The sequence below is a fragment of the Ursus maritimus genome, unplaced genomic scaffold (genome assembly GCF_017311325.1).
Source record: "Ursus maritimus isolate PB19 unplaced genomic scaffold, ASM1731132v1 scaffold_2, whole genome shotgun sequence".
Lineage (NCBI taxonomy): Eukaryota > Metazoa > Chordata > Mammalia > Carnivora > Ursidae > Ursus > Ursus maritimus.
In genome coordinates, this window is record NW_024424452.1 from 8,787,702 (window position 1) to 8,809,538 (window position 21,837).

Below are 21,837 nucleotides of genomic sequence, written 5' to 3' on the forward strand. Positions count from 1 at the left end.
GGGGGGGGGGGGCTACGTGGAGGTTTGCTGTCACACTCTCCCCAGGGCTCAGAGGGGAGTAGTGTTCGGACGGCACCCACTCCAGCCCCTTCCCCGCTCACAGCCCACCCCTCAAAGCGCTCATCTCACCCTGCAACGCCCCCACCGCGAAGGCCCCTGACACGGGTTGATCCGGGGCCCGTCTTCGTAGCCATCTTCTGGGCCTCAGTTTCCCCATATGAAGAAGGGAGTTATGGCACGGCCCCTCCCCGAGCCCTCACCTGCGGGGGATGCTGCCAGGGCGGGTCACCTCCTCGCTGCCGCTCGCAGATCAGACACGTCCGGATGCCCTTGCAGCCGCATTCCCGAAGGACTTCGGGGGCCGCCACCACCGCAGCCGCCATCGCCGCGTCCTGGAGACCAGAACGCAGGCGCGGGGCCGCGGGGGCCGCTGGGAGTTGTAGTCCGCCCGCGGGGCGCGAGGTCCGCGAGGCCGCTTCCTTCCGGTCGTCGCCAACTGCTGGCTCGCGCGGCGCCGCCTGCAGAACTCCGCCTGCCGCGGACGTTAGCGTCGGTTTCCAGGAGGCGCGGACTCGGCCGGTCGCCGGTGCAGCCGACCGGCCAGCGCGGGCCGCGCCTTCTCGCCATGGGCCCCCTCTCGGCGCGGCTGCTCATGCAGCGAGGGCGTCCCAAGAGCGACCGGCTGGGGAAGATCCGGAGCCTGGAGTAAGGCGGGCTGGGGGGCGACGGGGACCGCGGGGCCGCGGCCACACAGCCCGCCATCCGGGCCTGGGTTGCCGGCCGGTCGGGAAGAAAGGCTGGGACCCCTGCCCACTCCCTGCCCGGCCCCATTATCGCCCTGTTGGTTAGGCGGAATCTCCGAACTCGGGCCAAACGCCGGGCTCCCGTTATGAGACGGGCGGGCTGGGTTCCGAGGGGCCTCTCCCTTGAAGGGGCTCGGGCTGTGGTGGAGGCAGTCCCGCAGATGGGGTATTGAGCAGCCTGTTGAGCTAGTCCTGAGGCCCTGGGCAGCACAGAGGAGCTCCCCTAGAGGGCCGGGGAAGCGTTCTGGAGGGGCCAGCTGTACGCAGTTGTAAAGTAGTAAACAAGATTTTAAGAAGGAGAGGCTGCGCGTGCCCGAGCACCTCTGCTGGAAGAGCCAGCGCAGGCACCCGGGACTGCCCCAGGTGCGAGGCGGGAGGCCTGCCCGCCCCCCTGAGCCCTCCCTGTCTGCGCCCACCCAGCTTGTCCGGGCTGAAGCTGCTCTCCGAGCACTTGGACCCCAAGCTCCTGAGCCGCCTGACGCAGCTGCAAGAGCTGGACCTCTCCAACAACCAGCTGGAGACGCTGCCCGCCAACCTGGGCCTGGCCCACCTGCGCATCCTCCGCTGTGCCAACAACCAGCTGGGGGACGTCACCGCCTTGTGCCAGTTCCCGCAGCTCGAGGAGCTCAGCCTGGAGGGCAACCCCTTCCTGACTGTAAGTGCCCCTCCTCCCTGCCCCAGAGACCGAGGGCCAGCACTGTGTGGGGCTGAGCCACTCTCCCTCATCCCCCAGGTCAGTGACAACCTGAAAGTCTCCTTTCTCCTGCCCAAGCTCCGTAAGGTCAATGGCAAGGATGCGTCCTCCACGTGCTCTCAGGTGGAGAACCTAAACCGAGAGCTGACCAGCCGGGTAAGGGGGCCGGTGTCTCTGGTGTTTGGGAGCACTCGGGGGGCCCTGAAGAGCGAGCGACAGAATGGACGTTTGGAGGACTCTGAGTGGGGGTTCCGGGGACTCTCTGCCCTGACCCCGACCAGTGCTTATCCCCTAGCCTGTGCTCCGAGCCTCTTGTCCCTAGAGGTCCTACTCTCCGGGTGTGCGGGCAGGGCCTGGCCCGGGAGGCTGACACACTTTCACAGGAACTGTACCCTGGGCCAACTCCTCCTCCTCGGGGCCGTTGAGTGTGTGTGTGTGTGTGTGTGTGTGTGTGCGCGCGTGTGTGTGCATGTGCGCGCGCTGTTTAGGCCTGTGCACTGCAGCAAGGGCTGTGGTGTAGGGAGGCTTCCAGGAGGCGGTGAAGTGGAGACACCTGTGGCCGTAAGATTGGAGGCAGGAGCACCGCAGAGGGTCCAGGAGATCTGGGATGGGCCGGGCTGGACTCTGGTCCCTCTTGTTCCAGGTCACAGCTCACTGGGAGAAGTTCAAGGCCACCCTGAGCCCAGAGGAAGAGGCAGAGAAGGCCCAGGCTGACTTTGTGAAGTCTGCTGTCAGGGATGTCCGCTATGGGCCTGAGTCCCTCAGCGAGTTCACTCAGTGGCGGGTATGACCTCACCCTGCTGTACTGGGAGTCCGTTCTCCCAGCTCCTTGATGGCCTTCAGCGGCCCTAGAGGTCTCTGGCCATGAGGGGTGGTGGAGGGGCACCTGCCTTTGGCTCCGGTCATGATCCCAGGGGCCTGGGATCTAGCCCCGAGTCGGGCTCCTTGCTCAGCAGGAAGCCTGTTTTTCCCTTTCACTGCTCCTGCTTGTGTTCCCTCTCTTGCAGAAATAATATCTTTAAAAGAAAAAAAAGATGGGTGGTGGAGAGTGGTGTGGGTCAGGGAAGGCAGACTTATTGGTTGGAAAGGCCGTTTCCCACCTCTGGAAGCACAGGTTCCCTCGGCCCTGGCATCTGGGGGAGGGGTCGGGGGGCCCCTAGGACCATATCTAGTTCCCCGATGTTCTTGGCCCACATAGGTGCGGATGATCTCTGAGGAACTGGTGGCCTCTGGTGGGACCCAGGTGCGTGAGGCAGGCACCCCAGAGAGGCCTCCAAAAGCCACAGCAGCCAAGGAACCCAGGGTAAGTGTGGAACCATGCGGCTCCCAAGGCTCCAAAGGCTTGTTTTGGCCTTTCCTGCCTAGGGACACTGGGGAAAAGGGATGGGGTGCAGGGGTCCCAGAAATGAGCCTAAGACGGCCCCTGATGCCCGGCTTGTTTACACTGACCCTGGGCCAACCCTTGCTCTCTCTCCCCACCATGGGGGGGTGCAGTCCAGCCTGTGATGCCGAGGAAGCAAGCCCTGGGCAGATGGGCCCGTGGTCCCCAGGCGCTCAGCCCGGTCCCAACCCCCCCTCCACAGGCCAGGCCCGTGGCCAAGAAACGGCCGGATGACGTCTCAGTCAACCGGTGCCCCAACAAGCGGGCATGTACCTCCTCAAACTGCGTGGAGGGCAGCCCCCCGGGCTCTGATGGCAGCCAGGTAAGCGAGCAAGGGGGCAGGGAGCCAGCTGGCAGGGAGCACGGGCTGGGGCAACTGTGACCCCCCCCTCTGCCCCCACAGCCTGCCCCGGACCTGGAGCCCCTGCATTTCCTGCAGTGTCACAGCAAGAACAACAGCCCTCGGGACCTGGAGACCCAGCTCTGGGCCTGCGCCTTTGAGCCGGCCTGGGAGGAGGGTACAGCCTCGGTGGGCAGGCAGGGCCAGGGCAAGCGCCCCAGGGCATGCGCCCCAGGGCATGAGTGGGACCAGCTGTCTAGACGGGGCCCGGGAATGACACCTGGAGGGGGGCGCCTCGGTGGATGGGCGGCCTGGGAGAGACAGCCCGTGAAGTAGCGTCAAGGCCAGGCGCAAGGAGCCGCAGGGGGGAAACTCCGCGGAGAACGTTTTTACTGGGGCTGACCCCTCAACACAGGGCACGAGGGGGCCACCTCCCAGACCGTGGCCACGTGTGGCGGGGAGGCCGTGTGCGTGATAGACTGCCAGACGGGCATCGTGCTGCACAAGTACAAGGCACCTGGCGAGGTGAGGGCCCAGGGCCTGCTCCTGCGGTGCTGGGGGTGGGGGGCTGACCCCATCCTGCCGGGCCTCCGTTCCACCGGCCTGACCTCGCAGACGCGCGCAGCTCTGCTGCTTGTGACGCCCACACCCCGCCCGTCCCCAGGAGTTCTTCTCAGTGGCCTGGACTGCCCTGACCGTGGTGACGCAGGCCGGCCACAAGAAACGCTGGAGCGTGCTGGCGGCCGCGGGCCTGCGCGGCCTGGTCCGGCTGCTGCACGTGCGAGCTGGCTTCTGCTGCGGGGTCATCCGGGCCCACAAGAAGGCCATCGCCACCCTCTGCTTCAGCCCCACCCACGAGACCCACCTCTTCAGTAAGTCCCTCTCCCCCACCCGAGGTGTCCCCAGCACCCTGTCCTGCAGCCCGACCGTGCGCCCTCCCCAGGACGGTAGGGAGCTCCTGGGGCTGGCGGGTTTCACCCTGGGCCGCCGGGGTCAGCTCTGGCCGGGGTAGAAGCGTGACTTTGTGGGCAACTGTCAGGGCCTCAGATCCTGCTTTTCCCCCCTGACCTGCTCTGTGGCCTTGAGGTTGGGCAGCTGGGCCAGCCTGTGACCTGGGTGGGTACCCGCAGCGAAGCGTGGTAAGGCCGAGAAAGGGCTGTGTGAGCGGAGGCCTGCAAAAAGAGGGCTGCCTGGCGCGGGCCGTGGTAGCTGAGAGAGAGGTAGAGATCGGCGGCCTCGAGTCTCCCGTCTCCTGGCTATGGCCCTGCCTGCCTCGGAGGGGCCGGCTTTGTGCCTACGGTCTCAGCCTGGGGTGCAACCTGCCGGAAGGAGTAGGGTCTCTTCAGAGCCACCCCTCCCCTTCCCATCCCCTCCTCAGCGGCCTCCTATGATAAGCGGATCATCCTCTGGGACCTCGGGGTGCCCAACCACGATTACGAATTCCAGGCCAGGTGAGGCTGGGGGGCGGCGGGGGGCGGCGGGGGGCGGCGGGGGGCGGCGGGGGCTGCTGCTAGGGTGGCCGGGTCCATGGCCTCATTCTCTCCCCTTCTGCCTGCAGCCAGCTGCTCACCCTTGATACCACCTCCATCCCTCTGCGCCTCTGCCCCGTGGCTTCCTGCCCGGATGCCTACCTGCTGGCCGGCTGCGAGGGCGGCCTCTGCTGCTGGGACGTGCGGCTGGACCAACCCCAGAAGAGGAGGTGAGGTGGGGCGGGGAGGCCTTGAAAGCCAGGCCCCGGAGCTAGGCAGCAGCTAGTCCAGATGTCTGATCCCCAGCCCATCTGCCAGGGGTGGGACCCAAGCTATGCCCCATTCTGGGCAGCCAGAGGCTGTTTGCAGGGGCCTCTTCATGGGGCTGGTCTGTCCCCACCTCCTCTGGTCTCTCAAGGAAAGGCCTGTGCCCTGTTCCTTGCCAGCTGCTGGGCTGTGGGACTGGGCTGGGTCAGCTCTCGAAGCCGTGGTCACCTCACCTTGGAGGGGAGGAGGGGGCTGGCATGGTGCCTGGGCAGCGAGGAGACCCCGGAAGGCCAGAGACCGTGCTCGGCCTGGCATCCCCGCCCTCGGGCGGACCCCAGCCTCGTGGCAGAGGCGGCTGTTTCAGAAGGTGTTAAAACCCCACAAAGTGCAGCGTCAGGTGTGGAGGAAAGAGAGTAAGGGGACGGTGGCGAGGTGACTGGTGGTGGTAGGGTCCTTAGGCTAACGCGAGCCTAACAGAGTCAGGCTGGTCGCGGGAGGGAGGGTGCTCGCGCAGGGGTGGCGGCGAGGGGCTGTGTGAGGTCCAGCCCAGCGTCAGAAGCGGGAGGGCGCGGCACAAGATGAGGTGGCAAGGTTGCCGGGGCCAGGGGACACTGGCTCGGCCTGCCGTGGTAAGACACGAATTTTGTCCTCAGTGCTGTGACCAGTCTGGGAAGCACTTTGGGGGTGGGGGGAGGTGACAGCAGTGAGGCAGCTGCTACGTGGGGGCAAACAACAAAAGCATCAGTGCAGGCGGTGGCGTTTGTCTAGCCAAGTGCCCTTGTGGGCCCACGCCGCACCTGGGAGTGAAGCCCTGAACTCCCCACCGCCCCCCCCCCCAGGTCTGTCTGGTCCCCAAGCCCTGTGGCGGTCACGCATCAGATGTTTGCTTCTCCTCCTGTTGGTACTTGGCTGCCTTTTCAAGCAGTGTGATCCCCCTCACTTCTCGGCTTGGGAATGTGCAGCAGGCACTTGCCACCGGCCCCTAAATGCTGCTGAGCGCGCACCCCTGTGCCTGCCTGCGCCCCGGCCCTGCTGGCTCTCCTTCCAGGGCTGGGAACAGATTCCGGTCTCCTCTCCTAGTTGAGGCGGGCAGGCGCAGAGCAGCCGCTGGCACAGTGGGGGCGCACACGGTGGGGCCCGCTGACAGCATCCGCCCCGCCCCGCAGGGGGTGCGAGGTGGAGTTCCTGTTCCCCGAGGGCGACGGCTCAGAGGCAGCCGGGCGGAGAGTGGACGGGCTGGCGTTTGTCAATGAGGACGTGGTGGGTGAGTAGGCGCTGCTCGCGGGCCAGCCTGGCCTCCTGGGAGCCGGGATAGGCCCCGGGAAGGCCTCTGGGGGTGGCTTCTCCCAGGGCCGGGGGAATCCTCAGGGGTCCCGACTGTGCAGCAGGAAGTGGCTAGAGGGGGCCCCCACCCAGTTCTCTGTTCCCCCAGCCTCCAAGGGGAATGGCCTGGGCACCATCTACCTGTGGAGCTGGAGCCAGACGTGGGGAGGCCGGGGCAAGCAGTCCACGCTGGCGGTGGTGGTGCTGGCCCGGCTGCAACCGCCACAGCCGCCGGCCACTTACTGTCCATGAGTCCGCCCCCCGGCCCCCGGCCCCGTCACCACTCCCCACCTCAGATGATAGATCTCTGTGACGGGAGAGGACACACGACGGCGCATGTCTCAGCCGCCTCCGCTGCCGGCAGCGCCCCAGGCCCCGACGCAGGTAGGCACCCCCCACCCCCTCCTGCCTCCGGGATGGCGCAGCTGGAAGCTGGAGCCCCGCCCCCTCTCCCCCCACCCCCGCAGATCCTTAAGTGGCCCCAGCCCTGGGCCCTCGGCCAGATGGTGACGAAGACCATGGTGAACACGGTGGTGGCCAACCCCACCTTTACCTATCTCACTGCTCTGACGGACTCCAACATCGTAGCCATCTGGAGGAGACAGTAGCCAGAGCCGGGGCGCCCCTGCCTCGGCGGGGGTGGGTGGGTGGGTGGGTGGGGAGTCCTGGGGACACGACTTAAGTTATTCAGCTTTGGGGTAAATGACCAGGATATTTTTATCGGGGATATTTTTATTAAACTCTCTGCTGTGTAAGAGAAGCCTGGAGAGCTGTTTGTGACCCCATTGGGCACTTCTCGGAGCCAGACAGGCAGGGCCGGGAGCTGAGGCTCCTGCAAGTGTTTCGCTCGGGTTCCTGGGGATTGGTCTAGAAGGAGTTTGGTCCTACCACCTCCTCAGCCAGAAATCTGGGTCCCGAGGCCTGTCCGCTCTGCACCGTGGCCCCAGAGTACCGGGAGCAGGCCCGTCGACCTCCCTGCAGCCCCACGGCCCGCGGAGTCACCCATGCTTCAGCCCACAGCCAGGCCTTTTCCTGTGCAGTTTATTAGCAAGCTCAGACAGACTGCGGGACACAGCGACTCCAGCGGGTGGGCTCACTGGGCCAGCCCCGAGGCTGGGGGAGCTGCTCTCCTCTCCAGGGCAGCGTAGGAACTGGCCACGCAAGACTCTTCAGGCCACTATTCGATGCCTTCTTGTTTGTCTTTAATGGCCACCTGAGGAGAGAGGGGCAGCAGCCACTTAGCTGGAAGGGCCAGGGTGAGGAGGCTGGAAGGGCCACCCCAGGGTCCCTGAGCGCCCCCACCCCCTCTGCCTGAGGTGCCGGTGACACAAGCCCAAACCTGACAAGCCTCGGATCCTTCCCGCTCTACACCCGGGGGTCGGACTCTGGCCCTCCGCATGGACAGAACCGTGCGGCCCCTCCCTGCACAGCTCCACCCAAGTATCCTGGAAGCAGCCAGGCCTCAGCGGAGAAGGCCTGGGGGAGCAGTCCCCAAGGGCGACACGCCCCCCAGGAGACCCCGGAGCACACAGTACGGTTCGCACCCGTGCCTGCAGACGGCAGGCCCCCGGCCTTGACTCCATAGCCCCTTCGTCCACACTTGCTCAAGGCTGTGGGGGCATGGCTGCTCTGTCACCGCCTCCCCTGTCCCCCCATAACTCAGGAACCCACCCAGGGCTCGTCCTGACAGCGCAGCTCTGGGCAGACCCAGCCCCACGGCCCTGCACGCCTGGCCGCTCACCCGGAACCGCTCCTCCAGCAGGGACAGCTCGCTGATGAGGTCCGTGATGGCGTTGGTGAAGGCCTCCTGCGGGCTGTAGTCCGGGGTGGTCTGCACTCGGATGATGATCTTGTGCTCCAAGGGGTGGGGGACTTTGTAGCCAGCAAACAGCACCTGGGGGTCCTTCAGCAGCTGTCTGAGGGACGGAAACGGGCAGTGTGACCCGGGAGGCTGACCTGGCCCCCTTGGGGGCTACCAGGCCTCTAACCAAGGACTCTTACCACCGGGTTGAGGCCTAGAAGCCAGTACGGCTAGGGGGCTGACCCCACTAGTACCCTGCTCTTGATTTCCCAAAAAAAAAAAATCTTCCACATGAAACATTTTGAAAAATTTCTACCTCATGGGGGACGTCTCCCCCAACCCCCACCTACATCCGTGAGGATCAAAGACCCCAGCGGGTAAGCAGGCTTTCCTGCCGACTTCCCTCAGGGGAAGTCCGGGACCCTGCGACAGCCCCAAAGAGCCGTCCCCAGGCAGCCCGTGTTCAGTAGCCAGAACACAGAGCCCAGAACGAGCATCTGGGGGGGGGCTAGGCAGTTAGTGAAACGGCAGCCCTTTGGGCGACACAGGCTGGCAGCTGCTGCCCACACGCCTGGGGCCCCGTGTGCAAGGCCGGGAAGCCAGCAGGCGCCACGACGGAGGGCCCTTGCAGAGGTGCGGACCCGCCTCCCAGAGCGAGGGAGCAGCAAGGCCCCAGAAGGGCCTGGGGGCACCACTGGCGTGGCTCAGGGTGGGAGTCAGCCAGACACAAGACGCCAACTCCACCTCCCACCTTCAGCCCAGAGACCAGGCGGACGGGCTCCTGCCCTGGCCTCAAACGTGCAAACCCCGGGAAGACGTGGCTTCACCAACGGTGTTTTCAGCAGAGAAATGACAGCGCTTGGGTCACAACAGCAACCACGTCGCTGACCACCTACCTGGTCAGGACTTCACTGGTGTAAACACACACCCACCAACCCACATCCACTGTCCACCAGGGGCACCGGATAACCCAGAGCCTCTCTCCCACCTTCTCCCCTTCTTCTAATAAAATCCAATCTCTGGCACATCTGTCTTTGCGTGCCAGGTGTCCCAGAGGTCATGGTCCCACAGAGGGGTGGGTGGCAGCCAGCCCCGACCGCCCCTCAGCAGAGACACACCAGCAGACCCACGTTTCTCTAGCTGGCCGCACAATCGCTTCCTTCCGGCAGATAAACGGGCTGGTACAGCGTCATTTTGGAGAAAATGTACTGGAATGTGAATTACCAGAGCAAGCGCCCAGACCTTCCTGCAGCTCAGAGAGCCTTCGGGAAATCTTCCAGAATGTGTGCCTTGCCTCAAAGAGCCCCATTAAATGTTGCCCAAGAGCCTTGAACTTGGAACTTACGATTTAATGATGTTTCCTAGCGTGTGGTCTTCTTTGTTGATGGTGAACAAACAGGCATTGGGTACCTTGGTGTCCTTGTTAATGGTAATCCTAGGAAGAGGCAGGAGCAACAGATGAGGAACACGGGCTCCTCTCCTCCCCCAAATCTAAATCCTGCCCTCAATGCAGGCTCAGGTCCCACCTCCTCCTGGAAGCCTTCCTCAATCTCTTCATCCATAAAGACCTCTCTGACTCACAGCAGCTGAGGGGCTATGCCCTGATTCTGTGAGACCCTCATCTACTCTGGATTGCTCCTGGGCACCAGTGACATTTTAGGGTGGATAACTCTTCTGTAGGGGGCTGTCTTGTACGTTGTAGGATACGAGCAGCATCCCTGGTCTCTACTCACTAGCTGCCAGCAGCACCCCCTTTATGACAATCAGAAGTGTTGGCAGACATTGCCAAAAGTCCCCTGGGGAGCAAAATGGCCCCAGCTGTCAACACTGCTCCCAGGGGAGACGAAGTGGCTGGCAAGGGCTAGATCACAGAGCCCGACACACCAGGCTGTTAAGGAAAAGCGATGTTTTAGACAGTCTTCTGCGTCTTGAGCCCTGGCCTAAGCACTTTTGGTAGATTACCTCCTTAAGCTCCCCTTAGAGAAAATCCTGTGGTTTAATACAGCAAGAAGCCCATTTTCCAGAGGAGGAAAGCAGGCCTCAGGCAGATGAAGTCACATCCCCAAAGATACGGAGACCAGGAAAGCCCAAAATGAAGAAGCCAGGAACCAGGCCCAGGCTGAGAGGCCGGGAGACTACATTCCCTCGCACTCTGCAGGCAAGGAGCCCCTGAAGGTTCTGCACAGGCCAGGTCGTGAGCCTGAGAGCCAGCCCTCTCTGGCTGCAGCAGAAGGATGAAGGCGGCGGCCAGGAGGCTGCCGGATCCCGGAGGGAAAGCACTGTGGCACCAGGCACTCTGGTTCCCATACAGACCACCACTTCCCGTGCGCCGGGGCAGCTCCTTAGCCTCTCTGAGCCCCAGCTTCCTCCTCTGCGGAACGGGGCTACTCACCACCGCCTGGCAGGGCTGCCTCAAGTTTGGCAGACACAGTAAAAGCTGCTTCCGTCTCCCAGCAGTGGGCGAGCCCGAGAAGCCCCAGGGTCCGCCCGCGACCCCCGGCCCGCCCCCGCCGGTTCCACTTACTTTTTCTCGCCCTCGAAGAGCAAGAACGACTCAAATGCGGGAGGTGCGTTCATCCTAGCGCCACACCAGCCTCCCAAGCCGCAGCAGCCGCCTCCACCGCCAGCAAAACCCTATACCACCAGCTCTTCCGGGCTAGCGGCTGCTTCCGGTTTACGGCTTCCCCCGTGTGAAGACCGGCTGCTTGCCCCCTAGCGGCCCGGAGGACGCAGCGCAGGCGCGAGGAAAGCCCGGGGCACGGAGGGAGGTGCGTGGTTCTGCGCATGCGTGAGCCCTTAGTTCCGTCCGTGCGCTTGCTTCCCTATAGGTGCGCTTCGGCGCCCCCTCGCTGCGCTGCGGGGCCTCTCTCCGCTCCCCGTGCCCCTTGATCCTGCTTTGGAAATGTGCCCTTGGAGCACCCAGCGCGAGGCCCTCGAGTGGAAAATGGAGCCAGGGCGCAGTGGGGCCGGTGGAGGGTTGGAGAAGCCTCGTGGGTGGCTGGGCCTCGGCCGGTGCGGATAAGCCCCCTGCGGAGGCCGCCTGCTATGAGACCCCGGCGGCGTGGTCTGGGCTTGCCCCGTGGCCCTGTGGCCTGATGAGCCGCTTGTTAGGCAGACAGCGGGTGAGGGCTGGGGCCAGGCAGGTGTACCCGGTCGGGAGACAGGAGCGTGGAGGGCCGGAGTCCGTCTGCATTGGTTGGGATTTTGCAGACTGCAGTTTGGTGTAAAGGCCCCACCTGCGCTGTTTGAATCAAGGGTCTGGGTCTCCAATTAGCTACTGCAGCTACAGCAGCTGAGCAGCCACCAAGGAACCCAGAAGCTTCCACAGCACTTCCTGGGAAGAGCCATTCCCTACTGAAGCCTTGGGCCCTGGGGCGAGGAAGTGGCATTTGCCCCAGACCCACACCAGTCTTGACTCTCCAGGCCAAGTGGTGGGAGGGAGGTGCTCTTTAACTGGGGAGGAATAGAAGGCAATGAGGGGACAATGCCCTGGGGCTGTAACCTCCACCTCTCTGCTATCCTGGCAAAGTTTGGGCCAAGGATGGCTACTTAACTGGGCTGGCTGGGGGTGGGGGAGGGGTGTAGTTTTTACCCAAAAGGGGCATTTCCTGCCTAATAGAACCCAGGGGGTTGGGGGTATTTGAGCAGTAGGGACAGTGCCAGACACTTGTAACCTCTCTTCAGGCTGCAGCAGCCACCCCACCCCAGGACCCTTCTGGAGGAGAGGGTGGTAGGTGTCACCCCTGTGTGTATGCAGTTCAAATCCAGGCTCCTACTTGTGGCAGCCCCATAAATGCACACCTCTTTCCCGTTCACTCTCGCATTAGGGAGCAGGAGACCCTGGGGTCAGTACTTCCTGACCACAAGGTCCCAGAAACCCAAGAAGATTGAACAGGCGTGAGGACTTGTGTGAGGCCCTGAGGAAGGAGCCAGAGAACAGGGTGCTGGTGATGGGGGAGGGGTGGCACAGACTCAGCCACCCCTGGGCCAGGAAGGGAAGGGGAGGCATGTTCAGACTCTAGCCTGTGGGGGATGGAGCAGTGGGACCCAGGGGTATGGTGAGGCCAGCAGCTGGGGGGAGAAACGAGTCCCCCTGGGAGGGGGCAGAGGGGATGCACAAAGCCTATGCTGGTGGACCCCGTCCTTGGCCACCCCCAAGGAGCCATTGGAGTCCCCAGGCCCAGTCCCTCCACCGACCCCCATCACAAGACCCCAGAGCCCAGGCTGTCACAGCAGGTTTATTGTCAGCAACAGAGCACCAGCGAAGCTCTCCCAGGGGCCCAGCCAGTGGCCGGAGGGGAGCAGGTGGTGTGGTGGCCAGGAGCTGGGGGATGCTGAGGTCCAGGCCTGGTCTCCTGGGCTCCGTATTCCCTCCCACCTCTCTGGGTCCAAGGAGCATCAGTTCTCCCAGGCCCGGACCATCCCATGGGTGGTTTCTGGCTAGGTCTGCCCTGGGCAGGAGAGAGGATCCCTGGCGAGTGTGGGCTAGTGCCAGCGATGGTGCAGGGGCCTCGGGGAGCAGCCAGGCTTCACAGAGGAGCAGGAGCACGCCAAGTCCCCTAGAGACCCAGCGGGCAACAACGGGCCTTCTGCACCCCCGGTTCCCCAACTCACCCAGCCCACAAGAGCCCTAAGCCCTGCTCCCCAGTGAGCGGGAGTGAACTGAAGAGCTGAAAGCGCACCGGGGGTCTCCAAGCACCTGGCAGGGGGCTCGGCAAGGGCGCGGGGGGGGTGGGGGGCAGGCCTCACGTCTGCAGAGCCAGCAGGCGGTTGGGCTCCGAGGGCGGTGAGCCGGTTGGGCTGGATCTGTGGGCCTCCCGGAGGTCCCGCAGCACCCGGAGCAGCTGGGCCAGTGCGTCCTCAGCGGCTGGAGGCAAATGCAGGGTGAGGGCAGAGCAGCCAGGGCCAGAGGGCCCTGGGCAGTGGGGCCCCGCCCACAGCACCCCAGGATGGAGCTCAGGCCACTGCGGGAGTCCAGAGAGGAGAGGGGAGGGACCTACCTTCCCCTGGGCCCGTGGGCACAGAGCCTGCCTCTGTGCCTGCACTCAGCTCCCGGCGCTTCTCCCTGTAGGGGAGGGGAGGACAGAGTGAGAGCTTGTGCTGCCCCTGCCAGGAAGGCTGGGTGACCCTGTGCAGGCCTCCTGGAAGTGGGGGGCTGACCCTTTCATCTGTGGGGAAGAAACAGGGCCCAGGTGGTGGTCGTCTGGTCACCTGCCGCCTTCCCTCTTCCAGCGTCCTCTGGTCCCCCCCACCTCTGCCACAGTGGGCACTTTGGAAACCAAGCTCGAACCACGTCACTCCTGTTTCAGAGGTCCCTGGGGAAAAGGGCCAATTGGGGCGTAGAAGTCCCCAGTATGAACTGGCCGTGGAATGTGTTTCCTTCTTATGGGAGTAGGAGACAGTGGCAATTCCTAACCGGGGTTCCCCAGAGATCCCTGGGCCCTCTCGGGTACGATCCTGGGAGCTTACATGGAGGGAGAGCGAGCAGCCACGTGGACCCCAGGCTTGAAATTCCTTACTTAGGAATTCCACTGGCTTGGTCCTTTGGATGGTCTCCCTGACCTCTTTCGGAAGAGCTGTGTCCCTCTGCTAAGATCTAACGGGCTCCTCTTCCTCAGATGCCTTCGTGGGCCTGTGGGGTCGGACCGGTCCCTTACCCCCTGCTCATTTGCTAATTCAACACTGACTGCAAGGGAAGACATCTGTGTTGTCCCCAGCCACCAAGTGTCCAGTAATTGGTTACAGCAGCCACGGGAAGTGGGTACAGCAGGGACTAAGGACGGGCCACCGTGTCAGGGATCAGAGGTGCTGGTGGGCCAGAAGGTCTGGGGTGCTCGATGGCAAGGAGGTGAGGCGGAATGAGAGGGGGGTGGCCAAGTGGTTCCGGAGGTGGGGAAGCTCTCAAGGCAGGAGCTATGGTCAGGCCCAGGGGCACGGGTCCTGTGGCAGGACCAACCTAAACCCAAGGTGGCTTGGGTTCAAATCTTTGCTCTGCTGCTTCCTGGCTTAAATGGGGGACAACTGTGGGTCCCGGAAACAGAGCAGACAGGGTGGTGGCTTCATCCTGTAGATGGAAGACGAAGTCACCCAGCCAGGGGGCCAGACTAGGGGTGGAGAGGGAGCCAGTGACAGGGCTACACCATCAGGAAGGATATGGCGGCAGAGAGACCTGGAAACTACTGGAGACTCTGGCTGACAGGGGAGCGAGCCATTCTCGTCTGACCCCGTGAGCTTTGAAGGGCTTTAAGGAAGAGATTACACCCTGGAAAAGTTGATGAGGAACAAGGACAACAGCCACCAGCCCTCCAGGGCCCGGGGACAGGGGTGGGGGACAGAAATCCGCCCCCACCCCAGCAGGCTCAGGGAAGCACCGGGTTGCTTGGAGCTGTCCCCACGCCGGACTCCACCTCCAGAGGTTCTAAGTCAGTGGGGCAGGGCGCAGGCATTCTGGTTTTCTCTGAGCGGGGGCCAGGGCCGAGAACCAGGGCATTAAGGAACTCAAGAGAGCTGGCTGAGGACAATCCCTGCGCTCCGAGGGCACCACGGGAAGGCTGGACGGGTTGGCAGGCTGGGGCAGCCTGGGGCAGGGCATGGCCGTGACAATGACCTGGGGCTTCTGCAGCCCTTGGGCCTTCATCCTCACATGAGCCAGCCTCATGCCAGAGACCCACGTGCCCCTCCCCAGGTGTGACTGCCACAGGCAGGAAGGGGCCAGGCCCGATCTGCAGTGGGAGACCAGCCACAGGCCCCAGCTCTGGCCCCCGCCCGCCACACTCCCGCGGGGCCGTACAGGCCTCCTCACCTCAGTGCGGCCTCCATGCCCAGCAGGTGCCGGTAGATTAGCTGGGCCTCCAGGTCGTGATCCAGAGGGTCATTCCACTCCTGGAGGGTCACCCGTGACCGGGTCTTGTCGCAGCCCAGATCTGGGGGCACAGAGAGGGCAGGGTTGCGGGCAGGCCCCGTGAGAGCTTACGTCCAACTTCATGGCAGTGCAGGTGGGGACGTCGAGGCCTGGAGAGGGACAGGAATGGGCTCAGGGGCCCAGGGGGGCAGTAGCTCATCTCTGTCGGGTGCGGCTCCTGAGTCCGGAGATACACGACTGCAGAGCATGCGAGCCGTACAGGAGACAAGTCAGGGCACTGGACAGCTTTCTGGATGGCTGCCCTTCTGGAAGGAAGGAGGGAGCAGCCTGGGACCGTAAGATCATGGGGACGGAAGCTGAGGGCTTTGCACCTGCAATAAGCTGGCCCTGCCACCTGCCGGCCTTATGACCTTGGCAGAGGCATTGGCCCGCATTAAGCCTCGGTTTTGTCCTGCACAGAATGGGCTACCAGATCCTGCCTCCTAGCGCCCTGGGGAAACCCCTCACCAATAACAAGGTCAGGCCACGAGGGTCAAAGCCAGCGGCTGCAGGTCAGGCAACCAACCAGCGACACCATTGTAATGAGTTGCCCCTGCCCCCTCCCAGACCCAGGGCTGGGCTGGACCAGGTGGAGCAGCTTCCCAGGGGCTCCCCGTGCCGGGCTCCAGGGGTGGAGGCTGGAGGCTCCAAGTGTGGAGTCTCTTCTGAGACCGGGGAGCAAGAATTTTGTAAAGCGATGGAGGTAAGGAAAGGAAGATCTTAACAGTTCCACAACTGAGCTCTCTAATACAGTAGCCAGCTAGCCACATCAAGCGGCTTAAATATAAAATCATTAAAATTACATAAAATTAAAACAAACTTAAAACTCAGTTCCTGGGCCATACTGGCCATGGTTTAAGTCCAACCACATGCGTTCATGACGAGCACATGCACAGTACTGGGTACCGCTGCCACCATCATGGAAAGTTCTAGCAGCAGCTCATCTCGGCCATCCCTCTGGTGCCCAGGGTCCCCCACCCGCGGCTCCAGGGCAGCTTAGGGGCCCCCCGTGCCCTCGGCACAAGCAGTTCCTACAGCGTGTTCCTCGGAGCACTGGTTCACAAGAAAGGGTCCCTGTCACGTGAGTGAGTGCTGCGTTACACAGCGTTCGAGACGGCACCCAACTCGTTTCCACGCCTCCTCAGGGCCTTCAATGAACCCACATGCGGGACCCACACCACGCAGCATTTCCCAAACTCCCCTGTCACGGAACCCTCCCCGCCCGGAGTACCTGCAGGGACCGGCCCACCGCCCGTTCGTTCCCGCAGGTGCACAGGCGGCCCCCAGCCAGGCCAGCAAGCCAGGGCCCGAAGGCGCCGTGCCCCGGCCAGGGTGGACAGATGCCACGTAGGGGCCCAGCCTCCACTCCCACCTGACTTGTCCTTCTGGTGGCAGCAGCTCCACTTGTCCCCGCGGAAGACGCCAGGGTGGTAGGAGCCCAGCAGGCCGGGGTTGCTGATGCTCACTTTCCGGAGCGCGGACAGCCACTGGTTTAGCTCGTTCACGCACTGCGGGGGGGGGTCAGCGGTCACCCCCTCCAGGAAGCCCGCCCTCCCTTCCTGCAGCTCCCAAGCACATGGCCTGATGAGGAGAGCACGGGCTGGGTGTCAGCTGCCACTGGCCCCTCGGCCCTCCCCAGGCAGCGTACAACCCGCCAATTCTCTGGGATGGCCACCGTTTTCCCTTGAGGCTTTGGACAGTCCCTCCCGGGGACAAGCCAAACCCCCTCTGACTTCACCTTCCTCTCCGTGTCCTGCCCCTGGACATTCTCTCCTTCACGATGCCCCTGCCCAGAGGCCACCTGTCAGAGGCCTTCCCGCCCACCCTTCAGAGAGCAGCATCCCCCCGCTGAACGCTACTCTGTCCCCTCCCTCTCTCAGTCTCCTTTGTGCCCTTCAAGGCACTGCCACCATCTGACATTTTAAATACCGATTTAGCGGTCGGTCTGCCTCCCTGGGAGACAAGCTCCGCGAGGGCAGGGCTCGGTTTCGCCTGCCGCTGTACCCCCACCAGCGAGAACCGCGCCTGGAGCCTTGCCGGCTCCACGAATACTTCTCAGACGAATGGAAGAGTTAGCACATAAAGAGATGAAAATCTGAGAGCAGGCACCCAGAGCCACACGCCTGCATAGACCTGGATGATCACGTGCTGACGCGCAGCACAACACATGGGCACCAACACAGACGCTCAGAAACCCAGTTTCCCGCAAACACGTACGATGTGTGAAGCTCCGAATCACGGGAACGTACCCGTCCTTACACTGGACCACGCACAGACCTACACTGGGTGCCTGGGCAGGCCCGCAGAGCCCAGGACACGGACACACACACACACACACACACACACACACACACTGCACTCACATCAGATCTCACACCCTGCTGGGCCTGATGCAGCCGACGACGGGGTAGGAGACTCACTGGGGCCTCCTTCTAGCCCCCCACCCCCACCCCCGCAGGTGGCTCTTCCCGCAGCGGCCCCCACACGGCCCCCACCTTGCACTGCAGGTACACGGTCTGGGGCTTGCCCGCGTCGTCCTCGTAGATGACCTGCATGACATGTGAGCTGCCGAAGCTCTTCTCCGCCACCTTCTCTGCTGCCCGGACGTTGGCTAGCTTGATGAGGGCACTTTTCTGGAGTGGGCGGGCCGGGGAGACTCAGGATCCAGGCCGGGGCCACTCCGTGTCCTAGTGCTGGGCCTCAGCCTCCCCCTCTGCAGTCCCCGGGGGTTAGCACAGCACTCCCTACTGTGAGTGACCCCAGCCAGACAGAGCGCAGACAGACGGTGACCAAGTGCCCGGCCTTTTGAGGGTCTGCAGCGGTCCCGGGAGATCTGAGCTTTGGAAAAGTGTCTGGACGCCCAGCGTTCCCCAGGCCTGGAAGGTAGCACCTGCCGGACGGGGCCCTGGGCCTTCCCCCTTATGAGTAATTCCCCCACTTGCCTTTCCCTTCCCCGCCTCCTGGCCCCTCCCCACTCCTGCCATCATCCAATATGGTTAAGATACAAACAGGACAGGGAGAAGCTGCACGCCTGATGGATCCACGCCCGAGGGGCCCCCAACCTACTAAGCAGAACCTGGGCTAGCAGCCCCCAGCCCCTGGGGTCTCCCATCAGAACTCGTCAGGGCCCTTATCACCCAGGTTACCAGTCCCCGTGGCCCTCAGGAGAGCACCCACACCCCCCCACCCCGGCATCCAAGCCCACCAGCCCTGCTAGCCTCAGTGATGAGAAGGCCAGTGCCACCTCTCGGGAGGAGTGGGAAAACCTGGAGGGGAGTCCCGGGGCACACATCTGGGGGTGGGGCTTCCCAAAGGACAGAGGATGTGTTGCCCGTTCTGGGGTACACCTGCTGAGGAGGAGACAGGAAGGAGGCAGAAGAGAGGGCACTGCACAGAGGGATGCACGGACGTGCCCACAGAAGAGCAGAGCTCAGTGCCAAGCAAGGGAAGGGGCCCAGAGAGGCATAAGGGAAGGCCCCGCCAGTCCGTGCTGAGGGGTCTCAGTGGCTGGGCAGCTGCTCGGAGTGGAAGCAGCTGGAAAGTGAGAGGCCCAGGCTGAGGGGTCACCCAGGGAGCTCCATCACCCCCTTGGTTCCCTCATCAGCTGCTCAGGGTTGGGTCGGGTATCCCCAGCAGACCGTCCCCAGAGCCTGGCTGGTGTGGGGTCAGGTCAGCTCAGCTAGGGGTCAGCAGATCCATCCAAGACGTGTGTGCTCCGCCCTTCCTGGGAGAAGAGCACGGACGGGAGGCCAGCCCAGGGCCTTCGGTAAAACCACTGGCTGAGATCCTGCCCTGTGCCGGCCCGGGCTCTGCACCCTCAGTGCGGTCACTTCCTCTACCCTCAACGACTTGGGAAGTATGGACCATTATCCCCAATGGGTATGCCAAGACCCCAACCAAAGCTCAGAGAGATTGAGACACTTCCTAGGTACACAGGGCAGGAAACCAGGACTCCTCCCAGCTCCCCTCTCACTCCTTCCTCTCCCAGAAACACCCCTCAGCCCCGCACCCCACTCATGCACCAAGAGGCGAAGGCTGACCCTGCAGCCGCTGCCCGTCCCTTGCCCCCTGGGCAGAGAAGCTTCTTCCCCACGGGTCTTAAGAGATCCTATGGCTGACACCAGAAGCCTGGGCCCGCCTGGCTTTCTTCTATGATCCCGGTGGGCCCTGCCATGGGCTCCGAGGCAGGCACCCAGATGGCCTCCAGAGTGTTATAATCCCCTCGGATCCCCACTTGCCTGCTTCCTTCCTTACCCACCTTAGAGTTGGGCGTCTTGGCGAAGCTCAGGGCCTCGGTGGTGAGGGAAAAGTGGAGTTTCTTGAAGGAGGACATGAGGGGGCCCTTGCCCTTGGTCCTGTGGATGAAGAGCGGCCCCTCTTTCACCGGCGGTGCCTGCAAGCTCAGCGCCCGCTGCAGGTCCAGCTCTGCTGGGCCAGGGACGGAGGGCAAAATGTGAGTCCAGGGACTAAGTGGGGGCTGCGGCAGAGCCGTGAGGGTAAGGGCAGCTGTGGGACAGGGGGCGGGGCAAACGTGATCAAGAGGCTGTGGGTGCGACCAAAGGGACCTGAAGGCTGTGGGCGGGGCCGTAGAGGGGCTGGTGTGGGCGGGGCCACGGGGCAGGGGCGGAGCAAACCCGGACCTGAGAGGTTAACGTGGGGCCCCACGGGGAGTGCTCACCCTCCTTCTCCTCGATGTCCACCAGCTTGGTGATGAAGTCCTTCAGCTGAGCCACGCCCTGGCGCACGGTGGGCTGCAGTGGCTCCATCCAAGCCTCCTTGGCTCTGGAAGCCGGCGTGTCCATGTTGCCCACATTCTGGACCGCCTGTGGGGGGCAGCAGCAAGGGCCAGGCTCTGCTGGGTTAAGGGCCCCCCACTGCAACCTCCCCGGCCCCGCCACCAGATAGGTGCTACTCCCGCTGTAGAAACGGAGGCAGGATCGGCACAAGCGCTGCTCATGGGCCCATTCCATCCCCACTGGCATTACGGGCTGAACCGATCACGGAGCTTGAGGCCTTTCGGGACCTGATAGTTGAGACTACTTGAGGACAACCTACTAGCCTTCCCCGGCAAGTTTAATAGGAGACTGCTTCCCTGGGTACGCCGGCCCCAGCCTGGTGCCAGGCAGCTAGGTGCCGCCTGGGAATAAGTAGTTCTGGGGATTAAAAACTCCGCATCCACACGCACAGACTATTTGGCCTTGGGTAATCTCTCCCCCCGCCCCCCCCCCAGGGGCCTGTTTCTTTGTCCCAGAGCTCGGGGGACCACGAGAAAGCTTTGTCAACTGCGAAGTGCTGTGCCACCGGCGTTCCAGGAGCCGGTCGGGGACACACTGCCATGCAGGCAAGGGCCCCGTGGGCACCCGGCTGGGCATCCTGCCCGCACCCCCGGGCCTGCACCTTGGCCAGCAGAAGCAGGGTGCGGCTGGTGCGCGCGTCCGCGTGCCGCTCCCGCAGGTGGAAGAGCTTGGGCGCCATGATGGCCGGAGAGAAGAAGCGCAGGCACAGGAAGCTGGTGACGGCGATGAACGGCACATTCTGGGGGGCGCGGGAGAGGAGGGCTGGACTGCCCGAGGCCTAGACGTGTGGCCGCCCGCGGGCCTTTGGTGCTGACCCTGCCTCTCCCTCTCCCCACGGCCCTGCCTGTGGCTCTAACCCCCCTCACCACCGCCGCCGCACCCGGGGACGCCAGGGCTCCTCCAGCCCCCACCGCTTTCCTCCCTCCGCCCAGCCCCACCGGCAGGGGGCGCACCTCGTGCTGGGCGCTGGGGAAGCGCTCGCGCACGCGCCGGAAAAGCTGCCGAAAGGTGGCGCGGACCACGGCGGGGCATGCGCGAACGGAGCGACTGAGAGAGCTCAGCAGCGCCCCCAGGTGGGAGCGCAGCGTCTGCGCGCTCTGCTCCAGCACCTCGGCCTCGGTCTGTGGGCGGTGCAGCCCGGAGCACCTGAGTGGATCCCGCAGAGAGGATGGAGGTCAGCGCCCCTGCACAGGACTGGCACAGAGGTTCCTCGAGACAGGAGCAATAAGGCGTCAGCAGGGACAGGGAGACAGGCAACGCACAGGTGGGAAGAGCGACAAGAAGGACTCAGGCATCAAGAGCCAAACATACACTTGCAAAAAGGGCCTGGCACCCCCAACCCCCCCCACCCCGAGATCGCCCCCGGCCTCACCCTACATCCTTGACCTCCACTTTGCTGGGGTCCAGCTCCACGTACTTCTTCTCCTCAAACACCCTGTCAATGATGGGGCCCAGGACGCCGTGCAGATACCGCATACCAGCCACCTGGGGGCCGTGGGGAGTGGCATTGGTCCTGCCTCTGGCCTCCAGCTGCCGGCCATCTCCCTGCAGCTGGCCTCCCAGCCCCCCCACCCCACCCCACCCCCGTGCACCATCCGCCTGCTGTGTCCACTCACGATACAGCCAGGCATACAAACAGGACAGCATGACACTGCACGAATGAACGAGTGAATGGATGCATGGGTGGACGGACGACATTCTTAGCCTTAAAGGGCCCAGGCTCCCAAGAGAAGATTGGAGCTTAAGCTCCCACTCTCTCTCTTGGCCCTTCTGAACCTCTGTCTCCTCATCTAGGAAACAAAGACCATATACCACTCAACCTCACCTTCAGAAAAGACTCCATGGACTTTGAAGCCAGAGAGTTGCTCCGGAACAGGGTGTTAGCCTCACCTACAAGCAGAGGTTCTAGTGGGTAGGGGGTTGGGGAAGGACAGAGGACCACGGGGCTGGGGGCTCTAAGCTGGCCCCTCTGTAAAGAACTTCCTTGCCACCTCCCAGAGCACTGCCTCACCTATGCCTTTTGCTCTTTCCTTTGCCTCCTAACCAGACCCAGCACCTTCCT

The 21,837-nt window shown here is 63.5% G+C and overlaps 3 protein-coding genes across 3 annotated transcripts in view; 1 reads left to right on the forward strand and 2 right to left on the reverse strand.

Annotated features, from left to right (window-relative positions):
* Positions 1–7,029, forward strand: part of LRWD1 (leucine rich repeats and WD repeat domain containing 1) — a 9,978-nt gene extending 2,949 nt beyond the window's left edge. Inside the window, 11 exon segments of the mRNA XM_040634899.1 lie at positions 2,141–2,281; positions 2,696–2,800; positions 3,081–3,200; positions 3,282–3,396; positions 3,634–3,743; positions 3,883–4,090; positions 4,597–4,669; positions 4,777–4,917; positions 6,121–6,218; positions 6,387–6,661; positions 6,745–7,029. Of these exon segments, the coding sequence (XP_040490833.1) occupies positions 2,141–2,281; positions 2,696–2,800; positions 3,081–3,200; positions 3,282–3,396; positions 3,634–3,743; positions 3,883–4,090; positions 4,597–4,669; positions 4,777–4,917; positions 6,121–6,218; positions 6,387–6,661; positions 6,745–6,885 (1,527 nt within the window). The 3' untranslated portion in view covers positions 6,886–7,029.
* Positions 7,030–7,301: 272 nt separating this feature from the next.
* POLR2J (RNA polymerase II subunit J) lies at positions 7,302–10,761 on the reverse strand. Its single transcript, XM_008698527.2, has 4 exons — positions 10,603–10,761; positions 9,424–9,513; positions 8,019–8,193; positions 7,302–7,490 (listed from the first exon to the last, which is right to left on the reverse strand). Exons 1-4 carry the CDS (start codon positions 10,653–10,655, stop codon positions 7,455–7,457), a joined length of 354 nt encoding a protein of 117 aa, XP_008696749.1. The 5' UTR covers positions 10,656–10,761; the 3' UTR covers positions 7,302–7,454.
* Positions 10,762–12,297: 1,536 nt separating this feature from the next.
* The window catches only part of LOC103670207 (ras GTPase-activating protein 4), a 25,708-nt gene continuing 16,168 nt past the window's right edge, over positions 12,298–21,837 (reverse strand). The window contains exons 12-21 of the mRNA XM_040634902.1: positions 21,148–21,260; positions 20,729–20,921; positions 20,377–20,514; positions 19,658–19,802; positions 19,238–19,404; positions 17,475–17,612; positions 16,352–16,487; positions 14,881–15,001; positions 13,079–13,143; positions 12,298–12,945 (exon numbers count right to left, since the gene is read on the reverse strand). Of these exons, the coding sequence (XP_040490836.1) occupies positions 12,824–12,945; positions 13,079–13,143; positions 14,881–15,001; positions 16,352–16,487; positions 17,475–17,612; positions 19,238–19,404; positions 19,658–19,802; positions 20,377–20,514; positions 20,729–20,921; positions 21,148–21,260 (1,338 nt within the window). The 3' untranslated portion in view covers positions 12,298–12,823. The remainder of the gene's footprint in view (positions 12,946–13,078; positions 13,144–14,880; positions 15,002–16,351; positions 16,488–17,474; positions 17,613–19,237; positions 19,405–19,657; positions 19,803–20,376; positions 20,515–20,728; positions 20,922–21,147; positions 21,261–21,837) is intronic.